The 17,263-nt window shown below is 41.1% G+C and overlaps 2 protein-coding genes across 3 annotated transcripts; both read right to left on the bottom strand.

Annotated features, from left to right (window-relative positions):
- Positions 1 to 262: 262 nt before the first annotated feature.
- Positions 263 to 4,251, bottom strand: LOC115683161 (protein ANTAGONIST OF LIKE HETEROCHROMATIN PROTEIN 1). Its single transcript, XM_030607603.2, has 2 exons — positions 4,004 to 4,251; positions 263 to 1,388 (listed from the first exon to the last, which is right to left on the bottom strand). The coding sequence occupies exons 1-2, from the start codon at positions 4,149 to 4,151 to the stop codon at positions 328 to 330; spliced, it is 1,209 nt and encodes a 402-aa protein (XP_030463463.1). The 5' UTR covers positions 4,152 to 4,251; the 3' UTR covers positions 263 to 327.
- Positions 4,252 to 7,715: 3,464 nt separating this feature from the next.
- Positions 7,716 to 15,541, bottom strand: LOC115683151 (sulfate transporter 3.1-like). 2 transcript variants are annotated; one of them, XM_030607591.2, is made up of 12 exons: positions 15,083 to 15,540; positions 14,414 to 14,621; positions 13,641 to 13,812; positions 12,899 to 12,964; positions 11,989 to 12,102; positions 9,965 to 10,081; positions 9,412 to 9,538; positions 9,004 to 9,290; positions 8,724 to 8,914; positions 8,547 to 8,632; positions 8,380 to 8,456; positions 7,716 to 8,226 (listed from the first exon to the last, which is right to left on the bottom strand). In XM_030607591.2, the coding sequence occupies exons 1-12, from the start codon at positions 15,429 to 15,431 to the stop codon at positions 8,038 to 8,040; spliced, it is 1,983 nt and encodes a 660-aa protein (XP_030463451.1). In that variant the 5' UTR covers positions 15,432 to 15,540; the 3' UTR covers positions 7,716 to 8,037. The 2 variants fall into 2 exon arrangements, with proteins under 2 accessions (XP_030463451.1, XP_056165644.1); XM_056309669.1 differs by lacking the exon at positions 12,899 to 12,964 and having other exon boundaries at positions 15,083 to 15,541.
- Between the last annotated feature and the right edge of the window lie 1,722 nt (positions 15,542 to 17,263).

The following is a 17,263-nucleotide window of genomic DNA, read 5'->3' as shown; positions in this document are numbered from 1 at the left end:
AAAAATTAAACAATTTAAAATATTATTAATAAAAAGAAATTTTGTGTAGTTATCAAACGTATTTCTGTTCTTTTCTATCCTAGGAATAGAAATTTTGGACAGTTACCAAACGCCTTCAAATGCTCATAAATTATTTCCAGACACAGAATCAAAAAGAATCATTTCTGAATAGAAATAGTTTCCGAACACAGAATGATTGTCATGCGCACCCTTAGTCTCCGCACGGAAAAACGAAACTGAATCTGCACATAAGGAAGGTCGGTTGAACTGAAAAGTTAGGCAAAAAATATTCATAATAATTGCCAGGTGTATACATGAAGAGACTCTTTACTTTGATGGAACAGTCTCTTGTCGGCACTGCAGGTTCTTAGCAAGGTTTTCCCTCAATGCACTCCCCAGTGGATCAACTTGCTTGCAACCCTGTTCTACATAGCCAAAATCATGATGACCGGGCAAAGCAACATCGGAATGCAACTTATCCCCACTGTCAAGAATGATATTGTGGAGTAAACAACAAACTAATATAATACTAGGCAGCTTCTGTTTGTCGGGCCTCCACATGACTTTGCTGAGGATTCTCCAACTTCCCTTCAACTGCGAGAATGCCTTCACGGCGAGTGATCTCGCAGATTCATGCACGGCATTAAAATCAGACATGGAATCTGAAAGTCCACTTCCGTCACTTTCGTAAGGAGTTATTAGCCATGGAAGGAGAGGGTATGAGCCGCCACCGATTATATATTCCCTAGCCTCGTATCCTTCCATCAAAGTCTTTGTATTTCCGTTTAATCGTTTTCCACATTCACATAGTTTAAAAAATCCAGAGAACTTCAGAAGTCTGGACCCTGTCATTCCTCCAGGTAAACCTGTAACAATATCAAGAAACCTCAACTCGTTGTCCACGATTCCCTGCAATAGCATGCTATAATTATTAGCCGGGTCACACCAATCATCTGAAGTTTGCACAGCCGGAAGGGTCATGATGATGTGTGTCGCATCAATGGCCCCACAACAGTTGGGCAATCCACAAAATGCCTCAAATCTGGCCTTTATTTCATCCATCCTAGAGGCGTCTGGCCACTTAAGATGGTGTCTGCCACGTTCTTCCAGTGCTTCAATGAACCTCCAGGTCACCTGAGAAACTGTCGACTGTCCGACTCCAAAGGCAGCTCCAACGGAAACTTGGGATTCCCCAGATGCTAGCCTTCTTAGGGCGATTGCTACTTGCTTTTCAACACTAAGTAACCTCCCTTCGATATTGATGAGTCCTGAAGGTGGTCTAGAAATAAGATCTTCTCTCACAAGGGAACATATATAGGCGAAAGTCTCCTTTGACACCCGGAAGTAATACTTGAATCCTTCCGCCTCATCCTCTGGTACTGCGGAACCTAAAAGTAGAGCCACATCTTTAAGATTGACTAAGTTTACAACTATTACAGAAATTCAATGCACTTCGGAATCAAAACTCATGGAAATTATTCTCCTTCTCTTTCAAGATGTGTTAGTCAAGAGAAAGTTTAACTAAAGGACAGACAGTAATCGTCCCATAAAGGTCAAGAAACACATAAATCGTCAATAAGATGAAGTACAGCTATTAAACACAGAAGTTCAGACAATTCTCAAATGTTCAATGTATGGAACAATATGTCATGGTGGACAACATACCAGCACCTACCCTCAGAGTCTCCACTGCTTCTCTTTCTCTGAATTAACCAAGAAAACTATACATGCATTTTTTAATTGGCATATTGCAACTACTAGTCCAATTGCAATGCAATGTAGTATGTCTACCAAACCACGCAGACTCCTTAAAGGATCTAGTGGTTGACAAGAAACTACTGCCGCTTTTAAAGATTATTGATGGCGAAATTTTCTTTCGCAAGGTATCTTTTGAGGGAAAACTGAAGCAATGTAGCTTAGATGGGCAAATATCTTAAAATGACTAAACACTGGGTTTCACAGAAGATTAGGAAAGAAAATACCAACAGTAAAGGATAATTAGACCCTTACTAAAAAAGGATCTAAATGCTGACACTTCGGAAATACTGCAATGAAGCTCAAAGGAATTCAAATACTGACACTTAAGAACTAGTACTCTCTGGTGCTTACAGATTGAATTGTTCAGATGAAGGACTGGTATCATCTATTAATCAAAAGAACCCTTTTCCTGTTACTACCCTTGAATTAGACTGTAGACACTAAAATTAGTGGCAATGCAAAGTCAAGGGTTCAAAATCATGTGACCTCGAAAATTAAACAAGAAAGCACCCAATTTTTGTTTGTTAAAATACTATCCTTGAACAGGATGCAAGTACCAAACTTCCTCTAGCAGATCCATATCTCCAGAAACCAAACTCATGAACAATCCCTTTGTAGACTGAAGATTCAACTATGTGATCTGACAAAAACGATCACAATTTAATTTCACGCAGTATCCACATTTAACGTTAATCTCCAATCTTCTATGAAACTCGGGTCTATGTATGTGAGGTTCATTGATTTTTTGCGAAAATCACACAACATTAAAGTGCATGCTTGACTGTGGTCCAGCCACCAGATGGTATTTGGAGTCACCATCAACATTATCTTGCACACTCAATTTTCAACTAATCCTAAGATGGGATGCAACACGTGCAGAACATGCGGGCACGTGTACATGCTTTTTCTCTTCTTACAGATGGGATGTGCAGTGGTGAACTAAGGAAAGGGTAAACTCTTCCATTGGGCCAACTTGTGGATATCGGAAATGTGCCGAAAGATGAGCCCTCTTCCCCCCACTAGTTTTATTTTAGAGCTTCTGCACAATGCAATCCTAACTTTTGCTTACTCCTAAATTTCGCACCCAGCAAATTAACCAATAGGCTCCCATCTAATCCACCCATTTGGTCCATCGTACACAGATCGAAAAATGCCTCAAAAACCGTACCAAAGTACATCTCCTCCTTGCATGGACATCCACCAGAACATCACCAGCAGATAATTAGTGAGGCATGGTACCTGATCTCCTCATTCCTACGCCCGTCCTAAAAACCTTCCACAGAGTCTCCACTTTAGCTCTTTAAAGATTTTATTGAGGGCATCCACCGGCAGGAAAGGAATAGATACAGGTTTCCACAGCAAAAGGTGGAAGGAACCTAGTTTATTAAAGCACAAGCAAATCCCCAGAATGGTGACATGTGACTTCTCCATACCTGACCTACCAATGACCCTACTATCACCCTCAGTGACTTCGTTTCAAATTTCTTTAGCAGCTTAACCAGCAATTGAAATGCCTAGCCTGATTGCCAAAAGAGTATTGTGAAATGAACAGCTAATGCAATGCGCTCGAGTCTCTTGATCAAAATCCTTGAGAGCCACTAGGCAAGATAACTTATGAGGCTATCCTCCCTAAGTACTAGCAGATCAGTCGCTTATGGGTTTTCCAGAACCAGCACAACGGAGGAAACTGTTTTGGTTCTAACATGAGTTGCCTTCCCTTCTAAGTCCTTTACGTATTTTGCCGTCAACCCAACAGTTTAAACATCTTCAGAACACCAATGTCCAAAGATTTTTATAATTTCCAATGCATTCATCCGAATCCAAGCCAACTCCGCTGAAACCGTTCAATGCACAGTTTCGTCTCCTCCATATGCAGCCAAGAGCTGGACTCTTGCTCTACCCAATTTGAAATCTAGTTCTTATTCCAAAACATCAGGACGAAAACCAATAAACCACTGACCCAGAAGAAAAAACCAAACCGACAAGCAGTCATTTTTTTTCACTTTTAATTGCACGGAGCTCACATTTTTCCACCCAACAACGCAAGACATCAAGAACACGTCTCATCAACCATCGCCATATCACAACATCAAAACCCCGTGATAATACGAGACACCCAAAACCCAAAATCCGAGCTTTTTTTAAAACCCAAGGCCGCGAAATCGCAAAAGCTCCATCCTTTCACCAAGCAAGCCGAATGGGTCGATTTCAAGACACGGGGGTGGGGGAGAGGAGAGAGAAACACCTGGGGAGGGAGAGTTCTTGCGCCAGAAGACGTCCCACCAATCGGTGTCGCTGGTGTTGGGGTCCGCGGGGGCGGCGGAGATGTTCCTCCGCTTCTTCAGCTTCTTCGATTCCTTCTTGCTCCTCCTCGATTTCTTGCCAGGCGCCATTGCGTCATCCCCAACTCTCGAACTGCTGAAGACTACTGAAGAAGACTGCGAACTGCGAAATTAGTGTTCCTCGGCATGTGTCGGGTGCTCGAAAAATAAAAATAAAATAAAAATAAAATAATAAAGAAGAGTTGGAAAAGGGAATAATTCCGTCCATATGTTAACGGTCAGAAAATATTCTCAACCGTTGTAAAAGTAAACGGCGATCTTTGGAATCAACTCAGAAATCAATATAAACGGCGATCTTCGGAATCAACGCGGAGACCAACTTGAAGTACAATATGAGAGAAAAAAAGAGACACAAGAGAAGTAGGGAGCAAATGTTAAGTCTATTTCATTCTTCATCATTATTCTCACCAAATTTACAAAAGTCTCTATTTATAGACTAGATGATACAATGAACATGAATATGTGTGTTCATGTATACAATTAATGAGGATCTAATCGTGTACATTAAAAGAGGGGACCATTCATTGAATGGGGAAAAGTGATACATCCACATCATTCAGCGCATTGTTAATGAATGCCCAATTCATGTATGCGGGGATTCCAATTCAGCGCATTCTATCACAACTTGTATCACAATTGCAATCTATCATATCTTATTCGACCCATTGGATGTATCACAATTTGAAAGGAGATTCCAATATGAAGGGAGCCCACGATTTGTTAATGAATGCCCAATTCAGCGCATCATATTCGACCCTGGGTGTCCCAAACGGTCATACCATAATTGAAAACCTTATGGGTTCATGAACTTCAGGTTCATCACAACATGTTTATTACTTACATGTATGTAAGTATAGTATAACTTGGAGGAGAATAATGGTAACTTTTCCATAATTTATTTTCTGTATCCACTCATCTGGGTTAGATACAAGTATTCTTTACTACCTTCGGTCTCGGTTTCAACGTGAAACCGATTAGAATGACTATCGTTAAATCTAAGTAGGTTCCTTTTAGACCGTGGGCAAAATAAAACAGCATTATTGAAAATTTCTATGCCCATTGGTAGTATTACATGAGCTCTTCCGGAGCCTGTAATTATCGCCTGAAATAGTGGTAATATTCCCTTCACAATTTTTCAATGTCTCAAAGAACTTCCTCTGTTGGAGGATAGTATGTGTATTACCACTGTCTACAAGACAAAGAATACCATCGTTCTCCTCGGGGTAATTGCTTAGCATCATTGATTACTTAACATGAAATTATAAAATTAAACATGAATATTATTCAAAACTAAGAGAATACATGTGAATAAACATAAACATATAATATATATCTTGCTTAATCTAAATCACCAATATCAAGATGCTTAATCTAAATCACCAAAATCATCAATATCAAGATATGTATTGTCAAGAGATGATTCTTTATTCTCTATTGAGGGCTTGGTTGCAACATTGGCTTCCGTTTTTCTCTCATCTTGTTCTCTTTGATAGAGTTCAACCAGGTGCTTTGGGGTGCGACAAGTGCGAGACCAATGGCCTACAGAACCACATCTATGACAAACATTTGCACCAACCTGGTTAGGTACTTCTAGACCTTCTTTTCTTTGTGGACCATGTTTAGGTCATTGTGAACCTCTATCACAGTTCTTATAAGGCTGATTTTTCAAGTTACGCCATTTGCCTTTCCAACGTCCGTGGCTCTTGCTATTATGACGTGCAATATGTGCTTCAGGCACAGGTGCAAATCCAGTAGGGTGAGAATTATGGTTTTGCATCAACAACTGGTTGTGCTTTTCAACTACAAGTAGTGCAGAAATTAACTCCGAATGCTTGGAGTAATTCTTTGCCCTATACTGCTGCTGGAGTACAAGGTTATTGGCATGAAAAGTGGATAATGTTTTTTCCAACATTTCAATCTCGTGATCTGCGCCACGAGTCTTAGTTGTGATACAATTCGGTGAATAGTAGAATTATATTCTGCTACGGACTTAAAATCCCGAAAGCGTAAGTTGATCCATTCAAATCGGCATGAGGAAGGACCACTTCTTGTTGATGATCAAAGCGATCCTTCAGGGATTGCCATAGAATTGCAGGGTCCTCCTCAGTCAAATCTTCATTTAAATGGTGTCGGATGAAGATAAGAGCCTTAGCCTTCGGGCTTTGGAGAACAAGTAGATTCTGGGAGAATAGATCGACTAAGATCTAATGATGTTAAGTGTATCTTGACATCAAAAGCCTATGTTAGATAATTACTTCCAGTAATATCTAACATTGCAAACTCTCTCTTGGTAATGTTTGACATACTTAAAAAGAAATTGTAGAGAGGTAAAGGTATGTTACCTCGAGTGATATCTGAGATTCTAACCGGCTCGTATTTGAGTGATATCCAAGATTCTAACCGGCTCGTGCTGATAACGTGTTGTAAAAGTAAACGGCGATCTTTGGAATCAACTCAGAAATCAACACAAACGGCGATCTTCGGAATCAACGCAGAGACCAACTTGAAGTACAATATGAGAGAAAAAAAGAGACACGAGAGAAGTAGGGAGCAAATGTTAAGTCTACTTCATTCTTCATCATTATTCTCACCAAGTTTACAAAAGTCTCTATTTATAGACTAGATGATACAATGAACATGAATATGTGTGTTCATGTATACAATTAATGAGGATCTGATCGTGTACATTAAAAGAGGGGACCATTCATTGAATGGAGAAAAGTGATACATCCACATCATTCAATGCATCATTCAATGCATTTATAACATCAACCAGTTTCCTCTAATAATTTAAATTTTAAGAGCAGTCGGACCCATTTCGATTTCGTAATTTTCGCTGTGGCAGGCGTGCTAGCCGGAAAGATCCAATAGCCAACATAATTTTCGAGGCATAAACATAGCCGATGTGATTTCTAGGACATAATCATGGCCGATATAGTTTTTGAGATTTATCTTCTAGCTAAGTATCACCGTAGGATTCTTGACTCGAGTAATTGAGTTTTAATTTATGCTAACTACTATTGGTTTATGCTGGTATATATATATATATATACTACATCGAGATATTGGATTGCTTGTTTGATGTGAATGCATATTATATTTTTCATATTTGCATTATCCGTAGCTTGATCCCATATAAGTGGCATTAGTCACTTGCTGAGTTATGGTTTTGTTCACTCCTTTTTCGACCTTTCAAATTGTGAGGTTAAAGATTCGTGAATGCTGCATCGCGAATCAGAGTATGCGGGGATCATTTGGGAAGATGATTCTCTTAGTTTTTTTCGGAATGACGTGGGGAATTTGGAAGTAATTTTTGGTTGAGAATTTCGTCTTTACGATATTGATTTATGATACTTTGGAACATACAATGAGTTTTATTATGCAATGCGAGTAATGTTTAAGAATCATTTTATACGTTAACAGTCGAATTATTTTATGGTTTTGTCCTTTACTTTGTAAAGGACATCCATATCATTGTTTCGAATCTAAGAACGGATTAGGTTGCAATGGTTGTGGTCTCACGAAAATTGTCAATGGTACTAGAGCTAGGGAATATGGAGGTTAATTTTATAAGGACATCGAAAACGATCAAAGCGAGAATACAACTTAACATAGTTAAGTCTGCAGAGGTCGGTATCATTTAATTTCCTCCATGTCCATTCTATACATAATGCATTTGATCTTATCTCAATTTACAATGCAATCAAAAGAGGCTGATAAGCACATGAGATGAGATGTTTGGTCACCCTCATCAACATTGTTTTGCCCCCTTCCTTGCTGATAAAAGATAAAAGACCTGGAGAGACAGATCACTGGCCGAGTTGAGCGGTCACATGTCCCTATTGAGAGCCTATACAAAATACTATGACTCTCCTGCAATGGTTGCCAAGGACAGTAATGTCTGCAAAAACTGCGTAGCTTGTGGCATAGTTCATCTTCAGACATTGTTCCACTTCTCATCAGATTCATCTTTCTTCGTATCTACTTTGCATTTGTGAAGCATGAAGTTGCAAGCCCCGACCGCTTGTTCGACGGTTAAGAAGAACCATTCTTGGCCTAAGTTCTCGACGAACTTGGACTTGCTTAGCTTCTTCATCACGTCGCTTCCCGGATTCGCCAACACCAGCTAACGAAGATGAAAACAAGAAACGAATGTAAGCATTGCTTGTGTCGGTTCTTGTTGACAGTAGCAGTGACCTAATAAGGAAATCTGTATGAAAAGATGAGCAGGACTGCAGGAAATTAGATAATATTACAATGCAGGTATCGAAACACATACCTTGAGATCTCTTCTTTCGACGGCTTTCTTGATCTCTTCAAGCATGCTTATACCGCTGGTATCAATTCCACCTACCGCTGTTCGAAAAAATCATACATAAACTAACTTCAATTCCCGCGTATCATAGTTTCGTAGTATGTCGCAAATGGCTTCACTTTCGTACTCACCTCCCATGTCTAGGATAACATATTGCAGATTGTCCTCTCCCGAATCTTTCAACCGGTCTTCTTCTTCGTCAATCCACCTCGAGATCCTATAAGAACGAATATTCACGAGTACATGAAGAGAAACGATAAACTCAGCGAAGGAATCTACTAGTATTGTATCGAGGGGCTTTATCTTACCTTTCTCTTAAGTAGCCTGCGTTAGCAAAGTAAATCGGAGCATCAATCTCCAATATGAGGATTCCGGGCACATTTTTGGCAATTGGGTACTGCTCGATGTTTCTGTAGGCATTGCAGTTTGGAATCCTTCCAAGAACAAATGTTTTGGGCCTTGCAACGAAGAGTAATACCCTTAGCAACGATACTGCTACCTGAAATTACACCAGCAAATATTGTTCAAGAGTATCTATTGAAAAGAAAGTGCATAAAAAAAGATCTGCAAGAAATCAGCTGTACGTACCGCTAAGACTAAGCCGATCTCGACACTGCCGAATACGACGCCGACATAGGCAGTGATACAAACTACGAAGTCGAATTTATCGACTGCCCACAAGTGGATGGCAGCCTCGTAGTCTATCAGGCCGAGCATGGCAGCGATTATGATGGACGACAGCACCACGAGGGGTGTGTAGTGGAACAGAGGCGTGAGGAACATCAATGTGAACATGACGGCAATCGCCATGACGATGTTTGACACTGCAGTCTTGCATCCCGCATTGAAGTTAACCGCTGATCGCGAAAATGGTCCTGAAATTTCGATAATTACACCGAAAGTCATCACTCCCAAAATGATAAAGATTTAGGCAAATACATTATTAATCATATTAACAGAGTATGTATGCTCTGCCTAAGAGTGTATAGGAATTACCGGTGGTGAGATAGCAAGAAGTGCAAGAGCCAGCAATGTTCATCATCCCGAATGCAATCATCTCTTTGTTCCCATCAATGTGGTAATTCTTGAACATGGCGAAGCTTCGTCCAACTGCTATTCCCTCCTGCATTATACATGCAACACAGCTGCTTCTGATACCAATTGGCAATCTGTTTGCTTATGAATGCACTTTCTTTTTCTTTTCATGTTGCCAAATTTGACATTTTCCATTGAATCCCAAGGCATCAAGTCTAATGAATGATAGTGGTGCACAGTCAGGATTGATGGGTGATATCAATTTCTATCGATAAACCAATTACTACAATTGCAATCAACCAATGATTGTGGGTGGACATATAACATTCATGTAGACACTTGACTGTGCTCAGTAAAGTAGAGAACAAATCTTTTTGCAGGGGTCACACGATGAGATTGACACTAGACGTTACAGTTCCTGTTTTGCATTTCTTGAGAAGTGTAGTTTTCTCGCGGATGTTACTTCAACATGTTGGACCCAATGGGTGAGAGGTAGGAAGTAGAGAGTACTCACAGCGAGGGCAATGACACCTGTGACAATGCCAGTTTTGATAGCTGTGGTCAGATAAGGAGACCCAAAAGCCAAATCCGTGCCGGACGGTGGGTTCAGCCCCTTCTTCAATGGACCAATCTGACACAAAGCAAAAGAATCACAAATTAACACACACACACGAAAACAACATCATCCACTTCATTTTTGGTTCATTAATATTATACTTTTTCAGTTTATAATTACAGAGGACGATTGGGTAGCTCAGTGACCCACCAATCAGATTCCCTCACTCTCCCCTTTTTTCTAACTTTTTAAAATTGTTCTTGTCTGTATTTGGGCTCTTGTTGGCTGATATGATCAGAAGTCCGTGCACATTATTGAAATGGGTCAAAAGCCTCCTCCCCCACAGGAACATGCATGAGCAATTCCGGGTCCCGCTAGAACTCTGGCTTTGTGGTATTATTGGTGAGGCAAAGCCACTAGCCACTTTGGACTGGCCCCTAGACAGGAACGTTGAAGACTGTGTGGTTTTCGATAGAACACATGCAAAGGTGGTGGTCCAACCTCTTCATCAGTGGACTCATCCGTCCTCACTTCCACTTTATCAGTGGTCCATAGTCGAACCTGGTCGGCACAGTTTTTTTCGCAACGGTTATAGGCGGCAGCAGCCGCGAGAAAAGAATGTGCCGCAGCAGTCGTAAGGTGCTTAGCAAATGCCTCACGGCGGCTGTAACACCCCCATAGCTACAGCGGCCGATGGCGGCTTTTAGGAAGTTACTTCGTCCAGTTTTGAGGTATTGTAACTTTAAAAACATGTTTTACCAAGCACGCTTCTTACCAAATACGAGTGTTACAAGTACTTAACATCCCTAGCTTGATTAGAAGAATAATCACAACCCCGGCTATACCTAGTAGCTAGACTTAGTGATGTAGCAGATTGCAAACAGGCTTTCGAATATGTAGCCCCGCATTCAATGCACAATAAAAACCCATCACGTTATTTAGCATCAAACTTTAGCAATTCTATTTTGTTATATATTACGTTGTTCTTATTATATGTGTTCCCCTCTTTCGACCTGTTTCTTTTCTCTCTTTTTCTAGGTTTTCTTTTACTCCTCTTCCAAAATCCTAAAAAGACAGCTTTGGTTCTAGAAGTACTTCAGAGTTCAGAAATGTCACTAGCTTTTAGCCATACCATAAAGATTCATCTAAGTCAACCTTAGGTAACAAGTGAGATTGCTAATCGTTGATGGGACACAATTGAGATTACTAAATACTTGTCTCCAAAATGTAATTTGTCAATTAAAACAGGCCAATCTCCAGACCTTGGCTGCACTACAAAATTAACTAATGAAAAGGCTCCATTTTCGTTTTTATTGCCAAATTATTTAGCAAGATTGTAGTTGTCCCTAACATTACCGAATGAAGGGCAAAGAAAAAAGACTGGCATCGTTAGAATAGAAGCGTTCAAAGATGATGAGCAAACAAAAGATTCTTCGTTTGTTTTAAATTGACGACTAAACCCGGTGCCATGAAATATTTCACTAATTTTATTAATCATATAAGACGTGACATAGACTTATTTGCACTTGGCCATATGCAGAATCAAATCCACAAACAGATCCGCTCATCAACCACCGACCCCATCCCATAAGGATGCGTCGTGATTATAATCTCAATAGAGCTAGAGACGTTAAATTATAGTCTATAAAAATCATTTCAAGTTCGGGTTCGGTGCTTAAATATGACCCGCTTACAAGTCAAGAGAAATGCTAGATATATACGAAACGATTCACCCAGTTAACCCAATGTGACGAACTGCAAGCAAGAATTCAAGCAAAGCAATCATATCCAGCACCCAGCAAGAGTCTGTACCTTCGGATTCTAATCTAATTTTACAAGCTAGGTGTCTTGTTACCTAGCATTACTTGTTACCTAACCACCCACATCAGATCATCTTTTTCCTACTCCTGGTCCTGGGGATGTTCTTGTATGTTTGTTGAACTTATTCTAGTTTTTATATACGGCAGGACTCGAGCACTTACCACTGGAACGCCATGCTTTTCAGCGTGGGTTAGGTAAACCAGAAGACTTCCCAGGATCACTGTCGTCAGCGGCGCCATTGCTGATATCCAGAAGAACTTGGGCCTCCTCTTGCTCTTCATCATCAAAAAGAAAAATCCAAGATTAATCATCAGAACATATGCATGCGACTGTTTGTAAAGGTTTGTATAGTCACATCATACCCCTTTTAGATTTTTTAGTAAATAAGGTTTTTGCATTCTTTAGTTGCGATTGATTATAATATTGTACGTGTTTCCTAGCTATGTCTAGTTTTCTGAGTATAGAGCGAAAAAACAATATATTTATAGTGGAGGTAGTATAAATTCTCTTAAGCAATACGTCTCTCTTTTCTCTTTCGGAAATAGAGTAACATTTTACCCCTTCAAGATATATCGGGAAAGGTTCCCGCATTTTCTATTTGAAAAATGCTACAAAAAAACCCTAAACTATAATAATCGTGACATCAATATTCCTGAACTTGTATCGGTACGACAAGTTTGGGGGGGGGGGGGGTTTGGGCTAAACAGAAAAAGTTTGGAATATCGGTGTCATGGTGAGCATTATTTACGAGTTTTGGTGGTATCAATCCTCCCTAAATGAATTGCATAAAGAGTGGAAGCAGGTCGGATTTGGAAATTAAAGAGAAGGTGATCTAGGTTTAAATATTCCAAGTGGAGTAGGAAGCTGCCAAAAAGTATGCATCGAGGACAAAACCCTAAGAATAGAGCCGTCTGACATTGACTCACCCTGCACAAATATTTTAATATCAGCCTTTTTCATGTATACAAATTTTAATTGCCCGCTTTTTCCCGTTAGGAGGGTAAAGTAAATATAAAAAAATAAAATTCAAAGTGAAAGAATTGAGAGCAGAGAGGGGTCAGATTCACTTACCAGGTATCTGGTGAGCAGGAGGAAGAAAAGGAAACAACACCCCAAGACACCACTTTCCCATCTCCACTGCCAAAAAAAACGGGCCATCATCTCAAAAAGATAAGATCAACTGACAAAAATCTACCTATATATACATATATATACTATATAATTATTTGTAATTACAAATACAGCAGCGCTCTAACATTATAACAATAGAATTAATTTTTTATAAGTAGGTTTATTCGATGACAAATAAAACTTGTGAGCCTAATCGGGTAGAAAGTCTAGAAGAAGAAGAAGATGAAATCAGATTCTTAACATGCGATACAAAAGTTTTATTAAGCTAGTTAAAGTAAAATGGTCTTATCCATATTCTCCCGTTGGGAAGCTACTTTCTCAAATAAGTTCGGATGTCCCATGCAGAATTCGTTGTTCTAGCACATTTAATCGTCCTTTAAATGATTTTCTTACCCTATGAGTGCAACTTTAATTGGGTGCAGCATGGAAGTGGATGCTTTGTTTTTCTTGAATAATTCTCGAAAGTTAAACGTAGATGTAGGGAACAAACTTTGCTGCTTTAGTACTTTAGTTCAGTATCTATCCGTCGGTGACCATAGGATAAACAAATAGAGAAAAAGGATATGTGCTTTATGGAATAATTATATCCCGTCGTCTCGTGCTAGTAGTTCGGACCGAAACGTATATTGATGGTGATGTGTCGATATGTCACATGATATGAGTATGGAGCAGTGAGAAAGACCTCGTGAGTCTGGCTGAAGACGGAGCGCAAGACGGAGATGACGTCAGTCTCGTGGGTGAAGCGGGCGAGGCCGAGAATGCCCTTGAGCTGTTGAAGGCACACCACCGTCGCCGCTCCGGCCATGAACCCCACTATCGTTGCGTGCGATAGAAAGTCCACCAGAAACCCTAGCCTGCAGATTTCATCACTCACGTCGAATGAATTTTCTCTTCTGTTTTCTTTTCTGTACAACCTAAAAAATTGACTAAAAGGCGTGTAATAATAATGTTTACTCAATCTCGTACACGAGACTCTCTGTGAAGTTTCAAACTAGTGGAGTAAATAAAGTTGACTACCTTGTCTTAGGCCCCGCATTTTCACTTGCAAGAAACTCTCGGTAACATGAAAAAGAAATATTGACGGCTTCTGTTCTACGCTGTGATTTATAGTTGGTGGTCATGAAGTGAACGAAATTGCATATGCAGTTCAAATTTTCAGTAAAAAGAAGGCAAGTTTCCTCTCAAGGGTCGGAGGAAGTTACCAGCAGGTAGAGTTGTTTTGTAGTTTCTTCATTTACGTTACAGAGAGTTCTTGTCACAAACAAGCAGACAAGAACAGAGACAAACCCACGTAATATACAGCCACAGAGAGAGAGAGAGAGAGAGAGAGAGAGAGAGAGAGAGATGTGAACTGTTTATAGTGGTTTTTAGTGATTCAAACAGAGACAAAATGGAACAGCAACAGGATATTGGAGTAGCCATAACTCATAATAATGTTTTCTTTCAGTGACTCACCTCAACAAGCCCAAGCAAGCTTGCAAGACGCCGGCGACGAAGGTGGCAGTGAAGGCGAGGTGGAGATAGAGCGTCGGGTTCTCGGACGCTTTCACTTCCTTCCCCAGCATGGAAGCCGTGAGCAGCGACGCCACCGCCACCGTCCCCACCGCCAAATCTCTTGAGCTCCCCATCATCGCGTACACCAACGGCGGCACAAAGCTCGAATCTGCGCCGGTTTTTTTTTTTGTTCTTTTTTGGGTTAGATCGCGGACAAGTAAGGACCAAAAGGAGTGGAACAAAGAGAACAAAAAGACATAGTTTTCAGCCGACAGCTAATTTGATGCTTCAATGATGAGATTAAGGTAATAAAAGGCTGATCTTGACTTGTCATAGAGTTAAGCTAGCTAAGTGTTGGATAGTGGTTTGATGAGTGTTCGGCATACGCGTTGGACCAGTTACGCACATGCCTAGAACTGTTCACGAGTCCTATAAATAACCATGCCTATTCATATGCAAGCAAAAAATAAAGAGTTCTTTTCCCCGACCCCTGACATTGCAAATAACATTCCCAGAGTGGATATGTTGGTATCAATGAAATCATTTCCATAACAAATGAACTCCTTGAAAACTGTTTTTTCTCATGCGAAGCACCGGACATACCAAATTCAGAAGTAGAAAAGCACTCACATAGGCCGAGAATGGGGGGCAGGTTGGCGAGCTTGGCGTAGCTGATGCCCTGGGGGATGGCGAGGCTGGCAATGGTGATGCCGGCCACGAGGTCGGCCCGCAGGAACTCGAGGGTGTACCGCGGCCCCCACTCCAGGATGGGCAGCACGTACTGGAGCCCCAACACGAGCCGCCTCAACCGCGGCTGCCCCTTGAACTGCCGGAGCGGGTCGTCCGGGAAGAAAGTCTCCTTGAGGGAGTTCCTCAGGGACTTGAAGAACGGCTGGGGCGGCGGGATCGCCACCCCGTGGTTGCGCCGATCCGCCACACTCTCCATTGGAGGGTACCCATCGTTGTCTGCATTACCCATGTCCTGCTTTTCTTTTTTTCTTCTTGTTTTTCAGTAGAAAGAAAGAAAGAGCAAAGAGAAAAAAAAAGAAAAAGAAAGAAATGTCAAAAGAAGAGAGGTGGGTGGTTATGGTGCAGGAGTGAGCATGGATTTATAGAGAAGGAACGCTGTGGCAGCATTAGGGATCTTCCATCTCGAGTGCCTTATCGGACCCGCAGAGATATTCCATAATACTTTTTTTTGTGGGGTGGGGGATACATTGTTATCAACTTTTTAGGGTCTTTTACCCTACAAAGATGTGGAATTGTGGGGGTTTGGGGAAGCTTACGTATGTGAGTATACTTGATTATCCCCCAATTTGGTATTTTAGGAGTACATTAGATATGTCAAACGAATGAGTTGGTCGAATTTGGATCGGGTCATAAATGATCCGACCCGAATTGACTCATTAATCCTACAGAGATGTAGAATTGTGGGAGGTTCGGAGAAGCTTATGCATGTGAGTATACTCGATTATTCCCGGGCTTGGTATTTCGAGAGTATTACATGGGTGGTATTATGAGCCTTAAATGAACGTGGATCCCATAAGGTTATAAACGAACTCCCAAAAAGACCCAATTGTCTCTACTTTTTGAGAAATTTCTTCAAAAAAGATAGATATTCAAAGAAAACTCTAGACATCGATTTCCCGCCCGGCTCCCCACCAACTCGTGCCCAACTCCGCCGCCGTAGCGACGCTCCCCACCGCGCCCCGCGTCCTCATCGTCGCCCTCTCTTGCTGCCCCATGCCACTCCGTCCTCGCTAATCCTTTTTAGAAACCGAAGATAGAAGCAGCTGTCGCGGTGGCAACCGCTGCGAAAGATAGCACGGGAAAAGTGCCAAAAAAGTCATAAACCTTTGCATTAGTGCCAATTTAGTCCTAAATCTTTTTGGTGCCAATTCAGTCCTAAACTTTTTGCATTGATGCCAATTTAGTCCTAAACCTTTTTTGGTGCCAATTTAGTCCTAAACCTTTTGTTTTTGCCAATTTTAGTCTTCCACGTTGCAGTGCGTGATATGAAGTCTCGTCGTACAGCACCACGTGACAATTTTAATAATATTTTAATGTTTTTTTAATTTTTAATTTTTCCTTTTTTTTCACCTTTTTTTTGGTCTTCCTCCTTCTTGGTGCCGATCCGTAAGACGGTGTTGCCGGGCCAGCTCGACTCGCTATATATACGAGGTGGGCCTCGCCGACATGGCTAGGCTCGAGCCCGACTTAGGCATTTAAGCGAGGCGAGGCCATGGTCGCAAGGCCGACTCGCGATGCGAGGCGGCCTCGCCCGACCAAGGCAGGCTCGCTCACGGCGAGGCCGCCTCGCATTTCCGGTCCAGCTCGCGCCGAGGAAGGAGGAAGACCAAAAAAAAAAAAAAAAAAATTCAAAAAATATTAAAATATTATTAAAGTTTCTTTCGCTACGTCACGGCAGGACGTCAAATCGGAAAAATCGAGAAATTTTTTGTGAAAAAAACAAGGTGTGGATGAAGAATGACACAAAAAAGCGACTAAATTGACACTAATACAAAAAATTTAAGACTTTTTTGGCACTTTCCTCAAGATAGCACAACCTTTGGCAACCCCAAATTCGGACCTGGCCAAATGGGTCCAACCTCGAAATTTTGTTTTGCGATGAAATTTTCTTCCACGTGCAGTGCGTGATATGAAGTCTCGTCGTACAGATAAATCTCGTTTTTAATGGGATTTTGTTCCGTGCTCGGGGTGTGTGCCACTGCATTAATTTGTGCATGTAAGACGGTGTCTGCCGGTTTTGCCACTCTTTGGCTAATATATACGAGTGCGTTCGACGCATTA

The sequence above is a fragment of the Syzygium oleosum genome, unplaced genomic scaffold (assembly GCF_021117445.2).
Source record: "Syzygium oleosum isolate NSW1041296 unplaced genomic scaffold, Sole_v2.1 Sole_v2.01, whole genome shotgun sequence".
NCBI lineage: Eukaryota > Viridiplantae > Streptophyta > Magnoliopsida > Myrtales > Myrtaceae > Syzygium > Syzygium oleosum.
Note: the sequence above shows the minus strand (reverse complement) of the source record. Positions and strands in the feature narration are given on the sequence as shown.

Bases quoted from the DNA above. Each gene is read 5' to 3' on its own strand.
- LOC115683161 (XM_030607603.2), bottom strand. From the start codon at position 4,151: ATGGCGCCTGGCAAGAAATCGAGGAGGAGCAAGAAGGAATCGAAGAAG. The intron at 1,389-4,003 runs GTGTTTCTCTCT...CTCTACTTTTAG, and splicing joins CAAGAACTCTCCCTCCCCAG to GTTCCGCAGTACCAGAGGAT.
- LOC115683151 (XM_030607591.2), bottom strand. From the start codon at position 15,431: ATGGGTAATGCAGACAACGATGGGTACCCTCCAATGGAGAGTGTGGCG. The intron at 13,813-14,413 runs GTGAGTCACTGA...TGAAATCTGCAG, and splicing joins GCTTGCTTGGGCTTGTTGAG to GCTAGGGTTTCTGGTGGACT. The intron at 8,457-8,546 runs GTGAGTACGAAA...TTTTTCGAACAG, and splicing joins TGTTATCCTAGACATGGGAG to CGGTAGGTGGAATTGATACC.